Source organism: Cydia amplana, chromosome 9, assembly GCF_948474715.1.
Source record: "Cydia amplana chromosome 9, ilCydAmpl1.1, whole genome shotgun sequence".
NCBI lineage: Eukaryota > Metazoa > Arthropoda > Insecta > Lepidoptera > Tortricidae > Cydia > Cydia amplana.
Window position 1 is genome coordinate 16744284 of NC_086077.1, and position 24494 is coordinate 16768777.

The window sequence follows — 24494 nt, forward strand, 5'->3', positions numbered from 1 at the left end:
TATTTCGAAAGTTCACCTAAGAAGAAACGAAACAAGCATTAGGCGCTAGATGTCTCTGATACGAGTAGCAAAGATTAGATTAGAAAGTTCAAGAATGTAAAAAAATGAGTGATATAGTTATTGCATTATAAGAAGAGGCCACGCACATTCCATGCATTCATCACTCATTCCAAATGTATACTAATGAAAAGCTGAAACATGATCATCGTCTTTAGCTTTAATGTACGGAATCAATATACGATATACTTAACTTTACCGTATTTAACATTTATTTCGCTTAAATCTTAATTTTTTTCTTCGCAAGTTCGATGAAAAACCTTGATGTGTAACTCGGGCGGTACTAAACTTGTAGAGTCACTAAAACCCTCTAACCCTGTGATATCATATACAAATATCTGTGTTTTGACACTCGTTAACAATTTTGCCATACCGCTCTTATTGCACAATGTACTAGGGTGACTGCTATAGTTATTGGCCACTCCTTACAAATCAGAAAGAAACAAGTCAATTGAAACCTTATTATTAAGAGTGGCCAACTACTATAGGTATACTGGCCAATTACTATAGCAGTCACACTATTGTACTACCGAATACCGAACAATTTAAGTTGATTCCTGGCCCACTGTGAAAGCTTTTCACATTTACTTACATCACTGGCAATACATTGACTTAAAAACTAATATTATTAATTATTATGACACTTAAGTGTTCGTATGCGGTCCCGCGTACGAGGAAACGATTTGATTAAAATAATCGCGGCACACGAGAGGCTAACACATTCATTGCCACCCAGCCAAACAAGACATCCGCGCCAGGCCACAAAAATTTCGTCATATAAAGCTGTATCGGGTCGTCCGCGCGGCCTGGGAACGAAATAATTAAATACCCGATATTAGTCGGGTTTTCGGCACTGAATGTGTTATTGTTATATGGTGGGTCACAAATCAGTTCTCTGTTCTCCGTGCGGCAAGCGTCAACTTTCTGCACGCTGCGTGCACCAAGTTGCCGCTTTCCGGCTCCGCCGAACAAAAATTGTATATAAACCTCGAGTACTAAATAAGACAGCCTCAGATCATAATGGTTGGCGACCTCGACTTCGCCTCGGCCAGTTACGTGTGATCTGAGCATTTCTAACTTTACTGCCTATACTTACTAGCTATGTAATATCTAATGGGGTTGGCAACTGTCAAAGGTTTGCATAAATGGCGCCATCATAGCTTGCCCCTTTTTCTATGAGAGTTCGCTAAAGGGCTGGCATCCAGAGCATTAAAAAAAACGAAAATTTGACACAATTCTAGGGATTGACAGGGCAAGCTATGATGGCGCCATCTGCTAAATACTTCGACCGGCCAACCCCATTGTTCAATTGTACAGTCACGCTCCGTGATTGTTACGCAATTTAAATTGGACATGCCATAGCGTAAGTATTGTCCAACCAATTTAGCTAGAACCCTAAATGGCGTAACATTCCCGTGTGGTGAGTGTACCATAAACGGGCGTGGTTGGCAGGGCTCGGGGCCGGCACGGGGCAGCTCGCCGCGGCAGGACCGACCTCACTAACGCTTAACCTCGCTTGCGGCCATTTTTGTGAGTTTGCTAATCTAAATAAGATGGGACAATGTTAGTTTTCACTGCCGAATGTACTGTTAGCGTGTAAAGTAGCGGAGAAAACAACGCGCCAAAAATATCTGACACCCAATATAATAACAGTTTTACAAAAGAGTTACATAAATAGGCGCTTATAGTCTCGTCCACCACTTTTGCAGCTCATTGCATCCATATGACATGAATATACTTGGTACATACAGTCAGCAAGACTTTCAGCTTTGGACTCCTGCATACAAACGTATGCTAATACTTTTACTGGCTGTACAAGAATAGTAAGTACTTACATAGGACCCAAGCTTGTAACGTTTAAGTATTTTTAATGATTCCAAATAAAAAAAAACATTGCTTACTGTCCATCGGTAGACTTTATTACATAAGGCATAAGGTCTACCGATAGACAGTTAAAAGTGTTGCTGTTTGTATAAATAAATTAACGCTACAACTGAATCGTACAAGTACGAGGACTAATTTGAAGTTTTTTGTTGACAGTCGATCAACGGCGGGGGCGTGCGGTACGACCGGCAGGACAGCCCGGACTATCTCACACTCAACACTCAGATCGAGGAAGCCAGGTCAGTAACTGCAGTTTAAAGTACTTGAGGTGTTTGGTAAACTGTAAATTACCAGTATTTGAATGGATTTTTATAACGCTAAAATAGCTAGGGTTGGTATTTCACCTGACCAAATTCTTGGTCCAATGTGCATTGCGTCTCACTCTTTCACTAAGCAAGATGTGAGACGCAAGTACAGATTGGACAAAGAAATTGGACAGGTGGAATACCACCCTAATGTTATGTATTATTAGACTCGCAGTGATAAGGTTAAGCTTTGCCTTGTCCCGTATACGTCCAGACAATTTTGGACTGTATTTTACAATTTCAAGGTTATTAATTCAATAGCAAATTTTTGACAAAGGCTTAAGTAGGGTTGATAGATCTATTAATAATTAGGTGTGTGTGTATCTGTGTATGGACTCCTGCTAAAGCGCCTGAATAATTTCGTTAAGCAAAATTTTATATCTTCTTTGCTAATCACTTTTGTGTAGGCGTCGAAACGTAAATCCTGTCAAGTAAAATCTGTTTATAGTCGTTTTGTCTGTTACATACACGTGATAAATAGTATATTTAATTTCTTACGTCATATGATATATTTTCATTATTTACCATTTTTCACGATTTTTTATGAATCTTCTCGAGGCCTAGGGCCGGGGTGTAGCTTTATTTGACGTTCATAAGCTCATTGTAATATGCCTACTTGAATAATAAACTATCTTTACCTTCCTTAATACCTTTTCCTATTCGTACCTATATCTGTCCTCCTTTTGGCTTAGGGTTCCCCCGCACCAGAACCGGAGAACACGGACGTACTCTACCGGAATCGGAACGGATCCGGGCCCGGATCGGATATACAGAACCCTCCTCGTCCTTCCATCTCTCTACGTGTCATTACGACAGAAACTGCTTACAGCTAGAAATCTTCTAGGCAGGCCTAATGTTGTAGGACCGTCATGGCGGCCGCCGGATGCGTTTGTCGCGCGATTATTAGTCGCATCTCGAGCTGGTCGCACGCTGCTCTTGTTTAGCCTAATGTTACGCACAATGGCGTTGTTGCGAGCGATGCGTCGATATCCGAGGACGCGACGACGGACCAGTGACGTCCCAAGGCGGCGATAGTACAACACAACCGTTAAGACGCGTTTATCGCACGATTACGCCCTGCGAGACGCCCTGATGCCTTTCTATGATGAAGGGAACAAAAAAAGTGTACGTGCTGATACTCAGAGTTATGGATGAGCATACTTATCTACACAAGCTCGATTGAAACGAGATTTTGAAAAAATTGTAATGTGATTTTAACACAGTAAACCAGGCGGTCTAGCATGAGTTGCGTTCTCGCGCGCAACTCCATACATCTTGCGCGACTTCAAGTATGGAGTCGCGCGCGAGAACGCAACTCATGCTAGACCGCCAGTTGCGCATTCATGTGAGAAGTCCATAGTTTTCTACGAGAAAAATACATCATAGGGGCTGTCCATAAATTACGTCATCTATTTTTGACGATTTTTGACCCCCCCCCCCCCCCCCCCCCCCCCCCTAAAATCATCCAAAAATCATGCTTCGAATGACCCCGTGTCCTCCTACGTCTTGCTACCATCATCCGATGTCCAGCCCCCCCCTAATTTGAAATGACGTAATTTATGAATAGCCCCATAGGCAATGTTCGGATCGGAACCGACACTGTAGTGAATTTATTTTATTGACAGAAATGTCTAAAACTTTATTTCAAGAACTGGAACAAATGTTTAATAATTTAGTTAAAAAGTTGCTTGTTTCTATTTCTTCGATTGAATAAATAATGTTTTAATTTGGTCAGTATTATTTAGTTATAGCGACCGATATTTGTAACACTGAATGAAAAAAAAATTGTAGAAATAAAACACTATTTTAATAAAAAATATAGAAGAGTGAAAAGGCGCGCGCGGTAGGACGCGTCGGTAACATTGCAAACAAAAATCGTTATAATTTTGCATGTTTTTCTAACTAATGTTGTTCTTAGTTCCTTTAGATACCTACATTACCTACATGTAATTTTACATGTTTCATGTAAGTTATTTTTTCTACTCCCGTACTTTTATTTGTCATTTAAAGGGTCGTGCACACACCTTTAAAACCCTACCTTATAGTTGTCAAGACGTTTTTAGTCTATTCCCCAAAAAAGAATTTGTGCATACACGCAGTATCTCTTTGGCGATTTTACGATACTTCTAGTAATGACCACTTAAAAAATATTGAATGAAATACAGTGTTGCCAACCTTATTTTAAATGTCATCTCTGACAAATAAGTGAACCATAGACATGTTTTTTTTTAAATTTCATTCATTCTTTTCCTACCCGTACCCTCCATTTTTGCTACTTCTTGAAATAAAACTATTTGTTAAATTTACAATTTTATTTCAAAGTAAGTGCTTGGTCGTAGAAAAAGTATTGTATGCAACGTTGTTTAACTGAGTCAAAAAATACTCGTGGCGTCTTTATTAACAATTTTCGGCTTCGCCTCAAATTGTTACTCACGCCACTCGCCTTTTTTGACCTCTCTTAAACAACGGTTGCATAAAATACTATTAGTTTTCTACACATTTCAGAGAAATCATAATCTGTAGGTAATCTGTTAGGTTTATTTAGTTACAATTGGATTGTGCGTAGTATACGAGTATATGGACAGGATTTGCGTTTCTAAAATAATTGGTATATTTTCTACTCATTTTTCAACTCCATAAATTAGTACGAAATAGTATGAATCTATTTCGGTTTTCTATACTTACAAGTAGATCACTGAACTCAACTGAAATGAAGTTTTTTTATGAATGGTGGTAGAATCAACGTAATCTTCTTAGCTAATAATCCATGTATATACCGACGTGTAACCGACGTAGCGTGGACTTATTGTTAGCTATGACATTTTCAGTATTATTGAGGTTCGATTGACAAAAGTACGAGAAGTAACTAAGTAGTCGTAATGTTGCGATTGGTATATTAGTGTAGTTCACCGTATAGTCATCAAGAGATCTAATAAACGGTGTTTCTAAAAGAATGTTGTCTACAGGGCCCAGTCATCGGTATTGGAGCAGAGACGTACCGCACTGGCCGATAAGTTGGCCCGCAAGGAGCGCCGTCGCGAGAAGAAACGTCGCAAGCAGGGCGGGGGTGATCCCAGCAATGAACAAGGTAGGTTGTGTAGGTAGCAGGTTCAGACAACGGTGTTGGAGCAGATACGTACCGCACTGGCAGATGAGTTGGCCCGCAAGGAGCGCCGTCGCGAGAAGAAACGCCGCAAGCAGGGCGGGGGTGATCCCAGCAATGAACAAGGTAGGTTGTGTAGGTAGCAGGTTCAGACGACGGTATTGGAGCAGAGACGTACCGCACTGGCCGATAAGTTGGCCCGCAAGGAGCGCCGTCGCGAGAAGAAACGCCGCAAGCAGGGCGGGGGTGATCCCAGCAATGAACAAGGTAGGTTGTGTAGGTAGCAGGTTCAGACAACGGTGCTGGAGTAGAGACCTACCGCACTGGCCGATAAGTTGGCCCGCAAGGAGCGCCGTCGCGAGAAGAAACGCCGCAAGCAGGGCGGGGGTGATCCCAGCAATGAACAAGGTAGGTTGTGTAGGTAGCAGGTTCAGACGACGGTATTGGAGCAGAGACGTACCGCACTGGCCGATAAGATGGCCCGCAAGGAGCGCCGTCGCGAGAAGAAACGCCGCAAGCAGGGCGGGGGTGATCCCAGCAATGAACAAGGTAGGTTGTGTAGGTAGCAGGTTCAGACAACGGTGCTGGAGCAGAGACGTACCGCACTGGCCGATAAGTTGGCCCGCAAGGAGCGCCGTCGCGAGAAGAAACGCCGCAAGCAGGGCGGGGGTGATCCCAGCAATGAACAAGGTAGGTAGTACATTCCTTGATATTGGCTTAATGTGTCGAAGTAAATATCAAAATATCATTAGGTGCCAAGCGGACCCCGACCTCCCTTTGTGAGCCGTTTCATAAAATCGGGACATCGAAGATAATTTGACCGCGGTTCTAAGCATTGAGTAAAAACAACCTTTAAGAACTGCTTCGAACAATAGTTGGTCGTTAGAGCTTGCCGGGACAGTTGATATACAACTACGGACGCATGGACACGGAAAACGACGTTGGTATACATAGCGTAGATACCTATAATGACAGAATATAGTATGACGATATATCGTCTGTCTGTCTAGAGTTAAAAAGTGAGGACGAAACCTCACCGCCGACTCATCTATGTACTAGCGTGTACAGCCCGGGTCGGAAATGTATGTCGTACTTTCAATCCTAATCCATTGAATCGGCACATTTCTTTGAACGGGACTGTACACAATCTTTGAAAAAAGCTTACATCGCCTTGACAAAAACTTACAAAACTCTTGAAAACAATTTGTTAAAGAAAACCATTTAGTCAGCATATGAATTCACAACACAATTACTTTGTCAAATCGGATAGCTATTTGTTAGCAAACAGTTTTTGCACGTGTCTCCGAGCTTAATTTAATTTACTCCATTACCTTACTCACAGAGGAAGAATCCGAAAGCGTACAATTTAAATTGTTCGGTATAAATCAGGGTGCGAACGCGACGAGCGGCCGCGCGCGCTATTATTGCGCGAGTTGAACGGACCGCAAGCGGGACAACTTTTACAATTCTAACATAACATTTCAAAAACTCATCTAACTAGGAGGTCCCGATGTCCTTTAGAAGGACATATTCAAATCGAGTTTTGAACTATAATGGAATAAAACTAGGTTCCAAAGGAGAATGGGCAATTTGTCCCATGGATGTATACTGTTGAGACATATCTCATTTGAAAGCGCTTAGTAATAGCATTATTTTATTGTATGACACCAACTTTTGATAACTTGCAGGGACTGAGCTATTTAAAAAAAAGGGTGAAACATATAAACTGTTTTTTTACAATATACTTGTTACGTAGCCAGTTGTTAGGTGTTTTATATGAAAGAATATGAGAAATGCTACACTTCTGTATACCAACACCTACGTTTAAGTACGTACAGGGCTAGAATTAATTGATAAAACATATGCTTGAATTGAAAAACTGTTACTATACACTGAAACTTACTTGTATACACAAGCCATATATAATATCGAAATGGCATTATTATAAGCTATTTTTTAAAAAGTATACTCGGACTCAAATCCTTGCAGGGGCGGAAATAAAACTAGTTTATTAGTTAATTAGTTGTGGTAAATGCCGCTTTGATTGCTCTACCTGACACTAGATAGAGCTTTGGTAGCAGAATGGGCAATTTTTACTATTGGTATATATAATTGAGACATATATTATTTGGTAGGTTTTAATTTTATTTATAATTATTTCTATGACACCAAAGACCGAAAGTGTCCAGGGAAGATGCTATTCATGATTTTGATCATGCACTGCGGCGTAAACTGGAACTAAAAAAATGTCATTAATGTAGGGCTACTTTTGTAACCATTAACATCACTTTGCTTACCTGAAATATAATAAAAAATTAAGTAATTATGTTCCGTAAATAGTTACTGCTAAATAAATCGCACAAAACTACATAAGTATGTATTTCCAAATCCTCTCTAGTACTGACATCTTGCGTGCAATAGAAGAACCGAATGAGCGGCTAGTGCTGAATCCATATAGTCGCTTTTAAACGCTCCAAATGTAACCAAAAACTAAGACTTCGCGTATTTATAAGTTCGTTTAATTCCGAACGCACGACACCACGAATACCGTAAGTTTTGTCTATTTGTCTCTCTTTGTTGCTCTTACATATTCGAGTGATAAAGGAAGATATATGTATTATTAACGGCAAGAAAATGTAATCTAAGTTTCTAGAATCTGTGCGGAAAGGAAAGAGAAGAGTCGTACGACTCTTCTTTTTCCGCACAGTCTCTTTGCGTCTTTGGAAAATGGTGTATACTGTACAAGTGAAACATTTGGGTTTGCATTGCGCGCTACCTAGACTTTTCGTCCGTTTTCCATATAAAGCAGGATAAAATTCATAGACTTTTTTTAGAGGAAGTTAAATATTTACCAAGCCGATGGTCGGTGTATTTCGTTCACTCATATATATTTTATTAAATAAAACCTTTTGAATATTTTAAACATCTTTATTTCATGCAAATTAAAAAATAATTCACATTATACTTTTCTTAAAGAATAATTCACACTATACTTTTCTTTACTTCACTTATAAAGCGAGCCTTGGTAATAGGAGTGAATAGGAGCATCGAGAAATGCATGGCTAGTGCGCTAATCTTGGACCGTTTGCGAAATGTTCGCTTAGTGCCTCCGCTAGCTGGTGTGGCTGCACACAACACCGAAACGAAAAATAGTATGAGCAATGCAACGCTAACTGGCGCGGACTCGTGCGACGGATTTTGATTTTACCTACAATGACCCCCGGCGCGTGTGCCCGTTTCATGCACCCGCGCTAGCTAGAAACCGCTCTTAACCTTTTGAACGCCAAGAACACCTAAAGGCGTCGTACACTGCTTCTTGTTAATAACAGTTTGTGCGACTAATTACCACAATTAACGAAATACTCGCATAAAGTGCGCGTTTTTGGGCCGCGGATTGGATCACTGGACCCACGTGCCCGGGCGGAGCGGCGAGCGGCATATCAAGGCTGTTCATACCCCTCTGTCCAGTAGGATCCAATCTCGATCCACCAGTGGATTGAATAGTACACTAAAGTTCACTGTGATCCACCAACGATTATCAATGACATTTTAGACTTAGCTGTTTATGAATACCACCATTAGTTATCATAACTAACCTAGATTCCAGTGGAGCCTAATATATATAAATTATATCAAAGTTTCCACTGAAATCAGTAGTGGATCTTACCAAACCCTGAATTCTGTTCGATCCACTGGTGGAGCATATAAAGAGATGCAAGTATCACAGGATCCACCGAGCCAAATGGTGGATCACAGTGAACTTCAGTGTGCTATTCAATCCACTGGTGGATCGAGATAGTGGATCCTACTGGGCAGAGGGGTCATACAATGGTCGAGCGCAATGCAAGCCCTAGCACAAGCTAGTGCAGTGCAAGACTGACGCGCGGCTTTAGGTGTTTTTGGCGTTCAAAAAGCTAAAATCACCTAATGAGCTACATTTAGATGCCGACCCACACGCCGGTCCGATGTGCGAGTGAGGGACATCTTATATTAGGCACGTGCATAACCCTCAGGCCAATTCGAACGTGCACCGGACATGAAACCCGGTATTAGAATAATATTGGAATCATATCAGTTAGCAGTCATTCGCACGATCATTTTGCTCAGACTTGTCCGCATATTAAGTCTGTGCGGAAAGAGTGCTCTTTCCGCACAGACTCAATTAGAGCCACCAGTCTCCAGAGCGTCGGCGTCTAGTCAACTCTATGGCTGCTACTTGACGCAACGTTGGCGCAACTGCGTAGCGACACAATTTTCCATAGCGCTGACTAAACGCCGACGCTCAAAAGACGCTTGTGGGAGGTGGCCCTTAATGCAAGCGAGAGGCCAGCGCGAATGACAGCTTAACTGATATAATTCCAATATTATTATAATATCGGTTTGATGTCAAGTGAACGTTCGAATTGGCCTGACTGTCTCAGTCGGACACCTGGGCACCGTGGGGATCGGTTATTAGTTCCCAATTGGCCGGATTTTTGTTTCGTCGGATTCTCTTATTCTCGGATTGTGCCGTCCTAAAGTAAACCCAGCGAAACAAGAATCCGGCGAATCTATAACCAACCTGGGGATTCGCTTATTTAGACGGCGCGCGAATTTAGTTAGGTACATAGCGTGCTATTGAGGTTTTACCCAATTGAGTCAATTGATCCCCTCTGTTCAGTAGGATCCACCAGTAGATTGAATATCACGCTAAAAAACTTGTCTGTGATCCACCATTGGTCTGGGTAGATCCTGTGAAACTTGCATCTCTCAAATAGGCTCCACCATAAATGATAGAGTGACGTCGAGATCTTTATCATAATTTACCTATCGGTTTTATTCCAAAACAACGACCTAACTTTTTTACATACGGATCTTACAATGTCCACTAGCTGACGCGGGTGCACGGAGCAGGCGCACGCACCCGGGTGCTACATTACAGGTAAAATCCGTCGCACGCGTCCCACCAGTTAGGCTAAGCGTATGCTGATTGCCGAGACGCAGGCGACGCAGTTCACGCGCAGAGCAGATTTTGTAAAGTATGGAACGTCCTCACGATGCAGCGTGCGTAGCTAAATGACGTTCTATACTTTACGAAATCTGCTATGCACTGCGTGAACTGCGTCGCCCGCGTCTCAGCATACGCCCTTAGTCATTATTAGTAGTTGCTCATGCAACCGCACCAGCTAGCGGGCGCCCTTACCAAACTCCCTGAGTGCTGTTCAATCCACTGGTGGTGTTGCAAGTGATTTAAGACACATTCGTCAGATTCCTTTTTCGTCAGGATAAATTATAGCCTGTTTTTTTTCGGACGAAAACGGAAATACTCTTTGGACAGAAAAAACTTAACTATAATGTGGAAGATTTGGAATTATCCTGTGATACTTGCATCTCTTAATATGCTCCACCAGTGGATCGAACAATTTAATTTAAACCTTTGACGGAGCTACCTAACGAACCTAATCTACCTACCTACGCTTGTCTCCCCAGTGTAATGTTTTCACGAACGTCACACTAAATCAATAAGTAGGTAGGTTAGGTTCGTTAGGTAGCTTCAGATGCCCGAAGGGCAAACCGCCCAGAAATAGGAGCCCCGTTCGCGGGGCTCCGTCTGGTTAAGTTGTGCAGGAAATGTTTTTGGAACAGAAAATTCTGACAAATGCGGAATCTGACAAAAAGTCCGTTGTCGTCCGAAAAAAAACAGGCTATAATTTATCCTGACGAAAAAGGAATCTGACGAATGTGTCTTAGATCTTGCAAGGATCCACCCAGACCAATAATATGTATCCACAGTGAACTCAGCGAAGCGTGCTCTTCAATCTGGTGGACAAGTGGACTACATCCTACTGGACAGATTAAATACGTAATGCTCACCGGTAGAACAGAACCACGTCAGCTCTAATATGGAAAAAATAAATAATAAATCTATAGAATTCTATAATCATTAAAAAATCTATATCAATAGGTTGGTAGATGTAAACCAAGTTTCTTTTTGGTCCTGTTGAGAGTTTCTTGCAAATATACAATTGTTTTATTTATCTAGCTTACAGTGTCTCATTTTATCATAAACGAGTTTTATTTAGGTACTTATACTAAGTACAGCACGAATTTTTGCTTACACATATAGCAAAACTATTGATATAGATTAATTTTAAAATGGTTAAGAATTTATAGATTTACCTAATATAATTTCTTCCCATGTATTGAAATTCATGACAGCTGATGTGGTTCTGCTAGAGAACATAATAAAATCAATATTTTGTGAACGTGGTGTAGAGAACCGGTTACGGCAGAAGTAGGTAAGAGGGCAACATGGTCAAAATGGAACGAATGTAGATCATTTTGAATACCGCGTCCACTGTAATTTATATTCTACTAATACCTTTTTGTCGGCCACTGGTATCTTATTGCTAAGAGGGACACACTTGGAAAACAACATTTACGTCACCCTAAAGCTTTGGTTTCCACCGAAAGCGGTGCCGTCATATAGCGGCCGTCTCCATACAAATACTACGACATCCATATTTAGCCTTATTATTAAATATGGAGACGGCCGCCATATGACGACACCGCTATCCTAGGAAAGCCGATCTTTAGACAGGCAAGACGTAAAACTTTAGACAAACCACGGGCGGTAATTCGTAAAGCCCCAGATCGCACAAACACCTGCGATCTGGAGCATTCACGAATTCACCTCCCTAGGTATGTTATGTACTATTACCTACCTCTGTCTGTCACTCTCGGCAGAAAGTTGGCCTAAAACTATGTGTTCCCAACAGCGGTCGCACACGGAGACTGCATCGATTCACTAGCGCGTGAGCCCCTCGTCGCATTTGCAACGCGCGATGCACCGTGGGCCCACTGCAGTGTGGGCAGTGCACTGCTTTGACCCACAGTGGGTCCACGGATATTTTTTTTACCCGTTGCTCTAACGTTCTAAACAGTGGTCCAAGTAGTAATTTATTTTTACCATGTCCCACCGCACTGTTTCTTTTCCAAAAACATTATCACAACTTGGCATGGGCATCTGAAGCTACCTAACGAACCTTCACAACTTAACAAGACTTAAAAGTAGACTACTGTTTAGAACGGTAGGACAACGGGTAAAAAAAAATACCCGTGGGCCCACTGTGGGTCAAAGCAGTGCACTGCCCACACTGCAGTGGGCCCACGGTGCATCGCGCGTTGCAAATGCGACGAGGGGTCACACGCACGAGTAAATCGATGCAAAGTCGCCGTGTGCGAGCGCTGTTGGGAACACATAGTTTTAGGCCAACTTTCTGCCGAAAGTGACAGACAAAGGTATACCTACCTACCTTATACCTACCTACGTAATGTTATTTTCTAAGTATGTCCCTCTTAGCTATAAGATAGCAGTGACCGACAAAAAGGTAGTAGTAGAATATAAATTACAGTGGATGCTGCGGTATTCAAAATGATCTACCTACACTCGTTCCATTTTGACCATGTTGCCTGCTTACCTACTTCTGCCGTAACCGGTCCTTTACACCACGTTCACAAAAGATTGATTTTTAGGTTAAAACTCACGTTGCGTGAAATTTTTCGATGAGCAAATACTTCCAAGTGCTACCGTAGGACCTAAAATCTTTTGTGATAGTAATGCAAAAATAAATACTGTTGACAGTTCGTCAACAGTATTTAACATAATAATTACACTAAAACAGTTCATGTACATTTAGAATACAGAACCTACATATGTTTGGGTACCTAAGTATTCCGATGAAATATAATTGAAAAAAAAAGAACTATATTAGTACCAGTAGTACGATCTACCTGTATGTATTATAGTTTTAATGTTTGGACCATAAGAACTATTATATAATCTGTGCCATTGGTTCTGTATCCTATGCACATCGTTATTTATTTTTTAACTTTCTTTGACTACACAAGTACCTATACATTAAAGTATATTAGATTTTTTCTTGACCAGGTCGATTCTTCTTGTATCGAAGCTTCCTCGTTCTTGCCGTATAGTTTCTGAAAGCATAATCAATAATCTATATCTTGTTTACTGATATATTTGAAGGCGGTTTCTTTTTTTGAGATTAGTTTTTTGGCTTTGGTCAAAGATTGTAAAAAGTACACTGCTGTCAACCCTGTTTACCCCACCTGCACCTATTTACTTAGTAACTTACTAGGGTAACAGCACCAGTGGCCAGCCAGGTACCAGTAGTCAGCCTTTTGAGTCGTTTATTGGTCATAAATATCTGGTATATTCGTTTAAACAAATCACGAGTACTCAAATAGGAGCTTTGATTCCTTATTGGTTAATACGTCACACGACAGGTGCGGTGAGGGAACGGGGGGAAGAAATATACTCGTTCATACAGGTGCTGTTTGTCGACGAGTGCAATAGTGTCATGTCCGCCATATTTTTTACTGCACGTGGTGTTCTCTTAACAGGCAAGAAAAACTATGTTTTAATGTTAAAAGTTATTGTTTTTGTTAATGATTGGTTTATTTATTAGTTTATCTATTAAATTGCATTATATTTGAATGAAAATATCAATATTTCATTTACAAATTGAGGGGGCTGGCCACTGGATAACACTTTTTTCCAAAGAATCCAGTGCCCAGCCCCCCACGGCTGACCTTTGGGTTATTCGTTTATTTTATTATTTTCGAGCCAATGCGACCGTTAGGACCGTTAAATTTACATTTTCAAATTTAGTTAGGCATGTCCTAGTCAATTTAAAGTAAAACCAAGTAGTCAGCCGCATTTGAAATAACGTTTTAATGCGGCTGACCACTGGGTTTCACTGATCCAGTACTCAGCCATTGACCTTGCTTGGTACGTCGCCGCCAAAAATATGTCCACATTTTTAAACCCTATCTCATTGAAATAAGGTTCAAAAGTGTATACATGTTTTTGACGTTAACTATACATAACTATCATTTTGCTTTTTCCTGGTCGGTATAATATGACTTTGTTTATTAATGATAAAATGATAATTAGATCTGAATAGTCTCGTTTAATTATTTTTTACCGAATACCTACTAGGAACATAATTATATATTAGGATTTACCTCGTTAATTTTTGACGGATTAATTATTAGAAAATAAATAATTGCGATTCTTAGTTTGCAAGAATAGTGTTATTTAAGTACCTGTGGCCTATAAGAACTGTATGTACCTATAAGAAAATTTCTTTTTATTAAATATTTAAACAAGTAATACATATAAGCAAAAAAAATAATAAACTAAAATTAAAAACTACAACTAACTACAATAACAATAACTAAAATTATAAATAAAAAATTGATATTATAACATCGTTGATTTTGATATATGCAAAAAATTATAAACTAAAATTAAAAACTACAACTAACTACAATATCAATGACAAAAATCATAAAGAAAAAATAAATATTATAATATCGTTGGTTTTGATATAAAAATGTAGTGTTTTGATCTAATTATTATGAATAGTTTATATAGGCTGACTACTGGGTACACAGAGGCTGCTTACTGGATTTTGGAGGCTGACTACTGGAGAAAAGTGTCACTTTTTGTTTAAACTTAATTAGAGGTATTATAATGAGGATTGTTATTTTTTTTAATATTTTGTTTTAAAACTATGATAAACAATTGATCTAACCATGTCATTTGTTTAATTATCCGACTAATCCTGTAGAAATGCCGAACGTTCAAACTTAAAAAAGTCGTTATAAGGCTGACTACTGGTGCCTTTACCCTACTAGGTATTTGTTATGAGTGACGCAGCAATCTGCAAGACTAGTTCAATGTCTGGTCAAACAGTCATACCACTAAACAGTTTGGCACTTCGGGTAAGTTTCATCAAGATTTGAGATGTTCCTTCGATCCCGACATCCGAGCTGGATCTTGACACAAATGTTCCTTAAAAACCTTACTTGCATGTTTATGCAGCGTTTAAGTTTGTTTAAACTTAACGAAGAACACAACTTTAGCGAATATGGTCGATCCACCGTTCTTGAGTTATTCCAATCAGTCTTCTCTTCTTAGTAAAATTAGGGTACAAAGCGCTGCGAAGGCACTCCCTTACGCTTGTAATGTACATGATACCTACTAATAGCCCCCGGGTGCCTATTCTGACAGGATGCTACGGAACCACACTGAGCATGGCCCGACATTCTCTTGGCCGATTTTTACTATAAGAATGACTGCTACAACTTGCTTACTAGTACTTACTTTTAGTATGAGTCGACAAAATGGGCGTCGTTGCCATTCCGGGGTGCAGGGTGTAGGGTAGGGGGTTTCACCGCATGAAAAACAGATATAAAATACAGTGAATTCTTAATTAATTACTTCGATCAATACCTTACTTGCTTAACAAACTGATGAAGAAGACAAATGAGATTAGTCAGAGAGACCATGCAGAGATTGGTTGGTAGAAGTATACTTACAACCAAAAAATAATTTTCGAAACGTTGGAGGCTAATCCTAAAAATTAATTATGCGATTAAGTCCCGTTGTAGGTACAATTTAATAAAAAATACCTTCAGCCGAAATGTGAACCTAATCCTTTTATTATTGATTTTCCAGTGGTTCCAGGAAATGGATAACTATATTCTAAGAAGCAAAAATCCTATGTTGCACATCCCTTAGGCGCGACTGATGACTGTCGAAACCACGCCATAAGTCTGCAAGAGGTACAATGTGCTTCATTGTGTAGACACAAACATACAAACTTACTTGATTGTTTGTAGATTGATCGACACAAATGGCTCGAGTGGGTTTCGAACCCACGCCTTAAATCAGCAAGTGGTACAATGTGCTTCATTGTGTAGACATAAACATACAAACTAACTTAAGCGTCCGTATGTTTACGTAAATTGGCCGACACAAAGGGCTCAAGTGGGTCTCGATCCCACGCCTTAAATCAGCAAGAGGTACAATGTGTGTTCATTGTGTAGACACAAACATACAAACTAACTTATGCGTCCGTAGGTTTACGTAGATTGGCCGACACAAAGGGCTCGCATGGGTGTCGAACCCACGCCTTAAATCAGCAAGAGGTACAATGTGCTTCATTGTGTAGACACAAACATACTAACTTACTAATGGACACGTATGTTTACGTAGATTGGCCGACACAAATGGCTTGAGTGGGTCTCGAACCCACGCCTTAAATCAGCAAGAGGTCCAATGTGCTTCATTGTGTAGACACAAACATACAAACTAACTTATGCGTCCGTATGTTTACGTAGATTGGCCGACACAAAGGGCTTGCATGGGTGTCGAACCCACGCCTTAAATCAGCAAGAAGTACAATATGTGTTAATTGTGTAGACACAAACATACTAACTAACTTATGCGTCCATATGTTTACGTAGATTGGCCGACACACAGGGCTCTCGTGGGTGTTGAACCCACGCCTTAAATCAGCAAGATGTATAATGTGCTCCATTGTGTAGACACAAACATACACACTAACTTATGCGTCCGTGTATTTACGTAGATTGGCCGACATAAAGGGCTCGAGCGGGTCTCGAACCCACGCCTTAAATCAGCAAGAGGTACAATATGCTTCATTGTGTACACACAAACGTACAAACTAATTTATGCGTCCGTATGTTTACGTCGATTGGCAGACACAAAGGGCTCGCATGGGTGTCGAACCCATGGCTTAAATCAGCAAGAGGTACAATATGTGTTCATTGTATAGACACAAACATACTAACTTACTTATGGACACGTATGTTTACGTAGATTGGTCGACACAAATGGCTCGAGTGGGTCTCGAACCCACGCCTAAAATCAGCAAGAGGTACAATGTGCTTCATTGTGTAGACACAAACATACAAACTAACTTATGCGTCTATATGTTTACGTAGGTTGGCCGACACAAAGGGCTCGCATGGGTGTCGAACCCACGCCTTAAATCAGCAAGATGTACAATATGTGTTCATTGTGTTGACAAATGTGTTCATTGTGTTGACAAAACATACTAACTTACTTATGAACACGTATGTTTACGTAGATTGGCTGACACAAATGGCTCGAGTGGGTCTCGAACCCACGCCTTAAATCAGCAAGAGGTACAATGTGCTTCATCGTGTAGACACAAACATACAAACTAACTTATGCGTCCGTATGTTTACGTAGATTGGCCGACACAAAGGGCTCGAGCGGGTCTCGAACCCACGCCTTAAATCAGCAAGAGGTACAATATGCTTCATTGTGTACACACAAACGTACAAACTAATTTATGCGTCCGTATGTTTACGTCGATTGGCAGACACAAAGGGCTCGCATGGGTGTCGAACCCATGGCTTAAATCAGCAAGAGGTACAATATGTGTTCATTGTATAGACGCAAACATACTAACTTACTTATGGACACGTATGTTTACGTAGATTGGTCGACACAAATGGCTCGAGTGGGTCTCGAACCCACGCCTAAAATCAGCAAGAGGTACAATGTGCTTCATTGTGTAGACATAAACATACAAACTAACTTATGCGTCTATATGTTTACGTAGGTTGGCCGACACAAAGGGCTCGCATGGGTGTCGAACCCACGCCTTAAATCAGCAAGATGTACAATATGTGTTCATTGTGTTGACAAATGTGTTCATTGTGTTGACAAAACATACTAACTTACTTATGAACACGTATGTTTACGTAGATTGGCTGACACAAATGGCTCGAGTGGGTCTCGAACCCACGCCTTAAATCAGCAAGAGGTACAATGTGCTTCATCGTGTAGACACAAACATACAAACTAACTTATGCGTCCGTATGTTTACGTAGATTGGCCGACACAAAGGGCTCGAGCGGGTCTCGAACCCACGCCTTAAATCAGCAAGAGGTACAATATGCTTCATTGTGAAGACACAAACATACAAACTAATTTATGCGTCCGTATGTTTACGTAGATTGGCCGACACAAAGGGCTCGAGCGGGTCTCGAACCCACGCCTTAAATCAGCAAGAGGTACAATATGCTTCATTGTGAAGATACAAACATACAAACTAATTTATGCGTCCGTATGTTTACGTCGATCAGCAGACACAAAGGGCTCGCATGGGTGTCGAACCCATGGCTTAAATCAGCAAGAGGTACAATATGTGTTCATTGTGTTGACAAAACATACTAACTTACTTATGGACACGTATGTTTACGTAGATTGGTCGACACAAATGGCTCGAGTGGGTCTCGAACCCACACCTAAAATCAGCAAGAGGTACAATGTGCTTCATTGTGTAGACACAAACATACAAACTAACTTATGCGTCTATATGTTTACGTAGGTTGGCCGACACAAAGGGCTCGCATGGGTGTCGAACCCACGCCTTAAATCAGCAAGATGTACAATATGTGTTCATTGTGTAGACAAAACATACTAACTTACTTATGAACACGTATGTTTACGTAGATTGGCTGATACAAATGGCTCGAGTGGGTCTCGAACCCATGCCTTAAATCAGCAAGAGGTACAATGTGCTTCATCGTGTAGACACAAACATACAAACTAACTTATGCGTCCGTATGTTTACGTTTATTGGCCGACACAAAGGGCTCGAGCGGGTCTCGAACCCACGCCTTAAATCAGCAAGAGGTACAATATGCTTCATTGTGTAGACACAAACATACTAACTTACTTATGGACACGTATGTTTACGTAGATTGGTCGACACAAATGGCTCGAGTGGGTCTCGAACCCACGCCTAAAATCAGCAAGAGGTACAATGTGCTCCATTGTGTAGACACAAACATACAAACTAACTTATGCGTCTATATGTTTACGTAGGTTGGCCGACACAAAGGGCTCGCATGGGTGTCGAACCCACGTCTTAAATCAGCATGATGTACAATATGTGTTCATTGTGTAGACAAAACATACTAACTTACTTATGAACACGTATGTTTACGTAGATTGGCTGACACAAATGGCTCGAGTGGGTCTCGAACCCACGCCTTAAATCAGCAAGAGGTACAATGTGCTTCATCGTGTAGACATAAACATACAAACTAACTTATGCGTCCGTATATTTACGTAGATTGGCCGACACAAAGGGCTCGAGCGGGTCTTCCTCATGGAACCCATCATCAAAACTGGACCTTGATGCAAATGTAACTTACGGACCTTACTTGCTTTAACAAGAAAGGCAAATTGCGTGCTCTAAAGATTTCCGTTCTAGTCAACATCAGCAGTTTCACTTCATCAAATGTCGCTTCTTATGTTGATGAATAAGCCAAAAAATATTACATATAATGTACCTAACTATGCATATAAGATTTGACGATTTCTCTATATGAAACCCATCATCAGAACTTTACTTCGACACAAATGTTTAAAATCCCTGAATTATAATATAATTAATTAAATTAGTACCACATACAACCTTACATGTAGGTAGGATTAGTTTCTCAGTAGGCCATACACTGCCCCGTCCTCCTTCCTATTACGGACAGGAGGCTGTGGTGGCTCGTCGTACGCAGCGTAGTGCTTGCGGAGCGTCCGCGAACATGTATACCGGACGGACAGCTACAGTGCCGCGGCAGCCGCTACAACACACTGAAAATGACATTATACTGGACTCGCAGAGCATTTAGCAATCGTTGAGAGTACTTGTTTAGTACATACAGGCTGTAAACAGCGATGTAAAGTACCTACATTACACTACTCTTAGAAACAAAGAGATGCAGATTGGTCTGTACATCAGCTGAACCTAAGCGCTATCATATTTATTGAGTCTTATCGCTACCGCTGTGTTCCCTCTCGATGTCCGCAGAGGTCGTCGGTAACTAAATGCTCTACCATCGCATCGCCGTTGTCCTCCAAAACGGCTCAAAACTGCATAAACCGCTCCGATCTTCCGCTCGCGCCGCTCTGCTTGAGCTACACTTGATTGAATATAAAGAGTAAACTTGACGTACCTACACATTGATATTTTTATAAATGTGCACTTTCCAATTTATTCCGCTTTAAGCTCCTCCATTATGTGCAGTGAGGAGTAAGATGATTTAATTTTATTCTGAAAGGAATAGCAATAAATACATTTTACATCCCATGCAGGTCCCGTAAACTTAGACGAAAAAGCAGACAAATCGAAGGACTACGTTGCTGAATATATAAATTATCACACTAATTATTAACAATGAAGATATTTTATGTGATCCGTGAGTGAGCGTCAACTTGACAACACATTATTTTTTTTAGACAATACATTTACTAATCCATTGGCAATCTGTCATCTAGGTATGTATACTTTTAAAAATGATGGGGTGAGACTTCCGAATTTACCGCTCTACATAATATTTTTTTTTTGGCTGTTGGCGACATCTAGCGTTGAGTAGTAAAGTTATGGAAAAATTAACAACAATTAATTACCTCATTTAATGAATTTATTTCGATTCCTGCAAGCGTTTGACCGCAGCTACATTATTCGAAAAATAGCTTATACAAATACTTTTCGCATGATATACATGGCTTGTGTATACACGCTAATTCCGCTGTACAGCAAACAATTTTTAGTTTGAGGATTTTTATAAACTGTTAATTCTAAACCTTTAAATACTTTAGCGTTGGAGTTAGCACATAAAACATAAACCATTTCTTATATTCTTTCTAATGAAATACGCTCTTACTTGTTATATCACGCGTATTATGTAAAATAACTGTTTATGTGAGCAACTTATTTTTTTTTATAACTCGGTCCCTGCAACTTGTCTGACGTTGGTGCCATACATTAAAATAATACTATGATTAAGAGCTTTAAAACCACATATGTCTCAACAGTATACATCCATGGGACACTCCCCATACAAAATTGCCCATTCTCCTTTAAAAATTCAAAAAATATCCTGGGACTTAGGAGGAGTTCAGCTCCTAACGATAACGATTCACATATTTGTGCAGTCACTTGGTACAGTTTTATCGAATATAAGGCAAATCTGCAGTGTTCACGAAATATTCTGCAACGATTTTTCACATAGACAAGTTCGAACGAAAGGATAAAATAAATCGCTTTGGATTGTGGGAGTTTTAGCGCTTATTCAATTCAACTCAATTCATGTATCAATTTCTAAGATAACAGGGATCTCATTATCGCTGTTGCATTCTCAGTGCTTTGGAGCTACTCGGTCTATTTAATACAGTTAGAGAAAGGCTGGTTGAGCCTAAAGCTTACTTTCCGATTTTTCCTTCTCATAGTGTCTTCGGTTACTTATTTTGTGGGGCCATTGGCACGCAACGCAAGTAGGTAATCCCTCGTAAAGTCTGTAGCCAGTTTCCGGAGCTTTTCCCTTCTATAGTCACAAGAAGCAAGCGGAAAAAACCCACTATTATGCCGCCTTTATGGTATAAATAGAAAAATAAACTAAAGCTTAGCTTAGCTTAGTGTAACAGTTAGTCAGTGTAACTTATAATATATTCCACGCCTCTTCTCTTTCCAAACAGACTTTGTTAAAAAAATTACGTCTATTTTAAGAATATTATCAACAAAACTCGAAGATGAGTAAATAGTCTTAATATTAACGAACTTTTTGTGGAAGGGGCATTTTGCGAATCCGACGTTTCAAGAAGGGACATTATGCGAACGGCGCATTTTGTAGACAGTACTCCTTGACGTAGAACCTTCTAGAGAAGGGACGTTTGGTGAAAGAACATTAGGTAACGGAGCAAAAAGTCCTAACAGGACAGGGTCGATTGGTTGCCCATTGGTTTTCCAGTTAAAAGTCCCAGTTAACCCGCTGATCCTGATCGTGAACGAGGGGAGCGGGGCGCATTTATAAATACAAACACTCCGTTTGGCTTTCCTCCAGCGCCATTCCCGCACAGTTCGCCGTCCGCGCAACACCAGCTTTTCAGGTATAAAGTGCTAATAGTGTCAGTGTTGTGGTATTTTTAACCGGTTAACTTAGGTTAGGTTAATTATTGCGAAACTGTGTAAGTGTCGGTCTATGAATAGAAGTGTGAACTTTAGTGTAAAAGCGGAGCATGTGCTCCCGCTGATCTGATTTCAGCGCGGTAACGTGACGACGGAATGTTAACGGTTTCTAATTTGGTGTATAGTGTTTTTGTGAGATCGCTTTAAAATTTCGCTCTCGATTACGGACGCTAGTTAGAATTTCTGAAGATCGGAAGCCGAGTGATGACCGTTAAATATTCAAGCCATGGAATATTAGCAGACCTATAAGTCTGGTTCTAGCATTCTCAGCAGTTATAAGACAGCGTTTTGAAACTCTGCTTTTCAATCAGGACTTAACGTTACAGAATTAAACTGTTTGCTTCTTAATGTCTGTGCACACCGGGTTCGTGTGCGTAGATGTGCACGTGCGCGTTGTAATATACGGATCCTTATGAGAGGCGGCACACCGCTTGCGTGACGTGCGTGCACAGCTCAAACATTTTGACGCACGTGCACATCTACGCACACGCAGCCGGTGTGCTCTGGCTCTTAATGCTATTGAAATAGAGCCGATAACTTGTAGACATTTACATTGGCTGTATTTGAAAGTAAAAATACGAAAGAAGTCAATGTCTTAAAACTGTGTCAAATGCTCTTACACCTGTGTAATAAGGTCGCTACTATTTTAAGGTTTAATGAACCAGAGTTTCAACTCGTTCGTCTGATGTGTTTATATATTCTGCAAAATTTTACTGTACAGTAATTTTCGATAAATGTCTTGCATCATGATTAGTCGCCTTCGCGGCTATGTTTTTTAAATTTGCCGCCTTTTTCTAAAGACACAGTGGGTGTGCCACAGTATAATATTAATACTTTCAAACAATCTGCAGCAAACAATTATTCCTGAAAAATCCTCAAACAAAAATGTTGCTATACTTAATCTAAAAGAGTTATATTTTCATTGCTCTTGTTGATATTTTTATTTGCATTGGCTAACAGAACGGCCTAATTATCAGTTCCATCGACGTATTGGCACTATTCACTGTTCAATTTGAGTTTTAGCTTGGTGGTTTAGATATGCAACTATGGACCTTCGCTTAATATGCGCCTAGATTCAAAATTAACTGATATAATTATTGAGGAAAAACACTCACAAATAACGTCTATTAACCTAATTTTCGGTTCGTCTAGCTTGAGTTTCTTTTGGGTCTCTACTGTTTCCCAAAAAGTTTTAAGTCATAATGTATTGTATGCCCGCATTTTCGTTAGTCATACATATTTCATTTGGTTCAGAAACGCGTCACTTTTCGGAATTGCCATAAAACAAAACTAACCTAACCTATAGGATAACCATGCAGCGGTCGGCAACCCGCGGCCCGTGAACCTGTCATTTGCGGCCCGCGAGCCTCTCTGGCTATTTTGTATGTAATATTGACAAACGACAATGTCTGATAAAGTCATAAATATTAACAAAGTACGGCCCGCGTCAACTTCGTTAACTACTATGTGGCCCTTGGCTGCTAAAAGGTTGCCGACCGCTGGGATAACCTAACGAAAATCCTGAAAAGTTAACGGTTTCAGTTTTATGACTAATGATAATATGACAAACAATACATTATGACATTTATGACTTAAAACGTTATAGGATGCAACGTGACCCCGTTTCTTTTCGTAAGGTTAATGTGGAAAAGATCGGTATATAAAATGTTTTTTTTTTTTTCATTTATTTAATCCATAAAATGTTGCTGGGACACATAAAATATTGCTGGTATTTGTATACGTCGCTCAGTCAGAAAGGAAGAGCTTAACTCCTGCTCTACCGACCTTCGGTAAGACGAGTATGTGATGAGTATGTGTAAGCAGTCTAAGGATTGCTCCTTATCAATGTTCTAGGAAAGCGGACCCTGGCGCTAGGCCGGGAAAACGCTAGGTTGAAGAAGAATGTTTTAATAAAAAAAAAACATATTTTTATTGACAAAAAACCAGTTCCAAAGTAGGTTTTGAAGTCCCTAGTAGGGTTTTAATTGTCGAGGTTGTATTTGGTTTTAGTGTGGAATGTTTTGAGCCGTGTCCGCTGGAGTCAACAAATGAGTCACGCTGACGTACTCGTATATACTTAGCTGTTTATTTACCAACAGCTGCTGGTGGCTGGAAGGAGACTTAATGTCGACACGTACCAAAATATGAAAATAAGAACCAATAAGAACCAAGAAAACTATACTCGTCCTTTTCTTTTGGGTGCTAGTACTAGTGTAAGACAAAGATAGTATGATTATCTCTGTCTATGTTTGAAATGACGAAATGAGA

The 24494-nt window shown here is 40.3% G+C and overlaps 1 protein-coding gene across 1 annotated transcript in view; it reads left to right on the top strand.

Moving 5' to 3' along the window:
• LOC134651266 (uncharacterized) overlaps positions 1-24494 on the top strand; it is a 62994-nt gene that overhangs the window by 15466 nt on the left and 23034 nt on the right. The window contains exons 5-6 of the mRNA XM_063506333.1: positions 2098-2180; positions 5213-5334. Of these exons, the coding sequence (XP_063362403.1) occupies positions 2098-2180; positions 5213-5334 (205 nt within the window). The remainder of the gene's footprint in view (positions 1-2097; positions 2181-5212; positions 5335-24494) is intronic.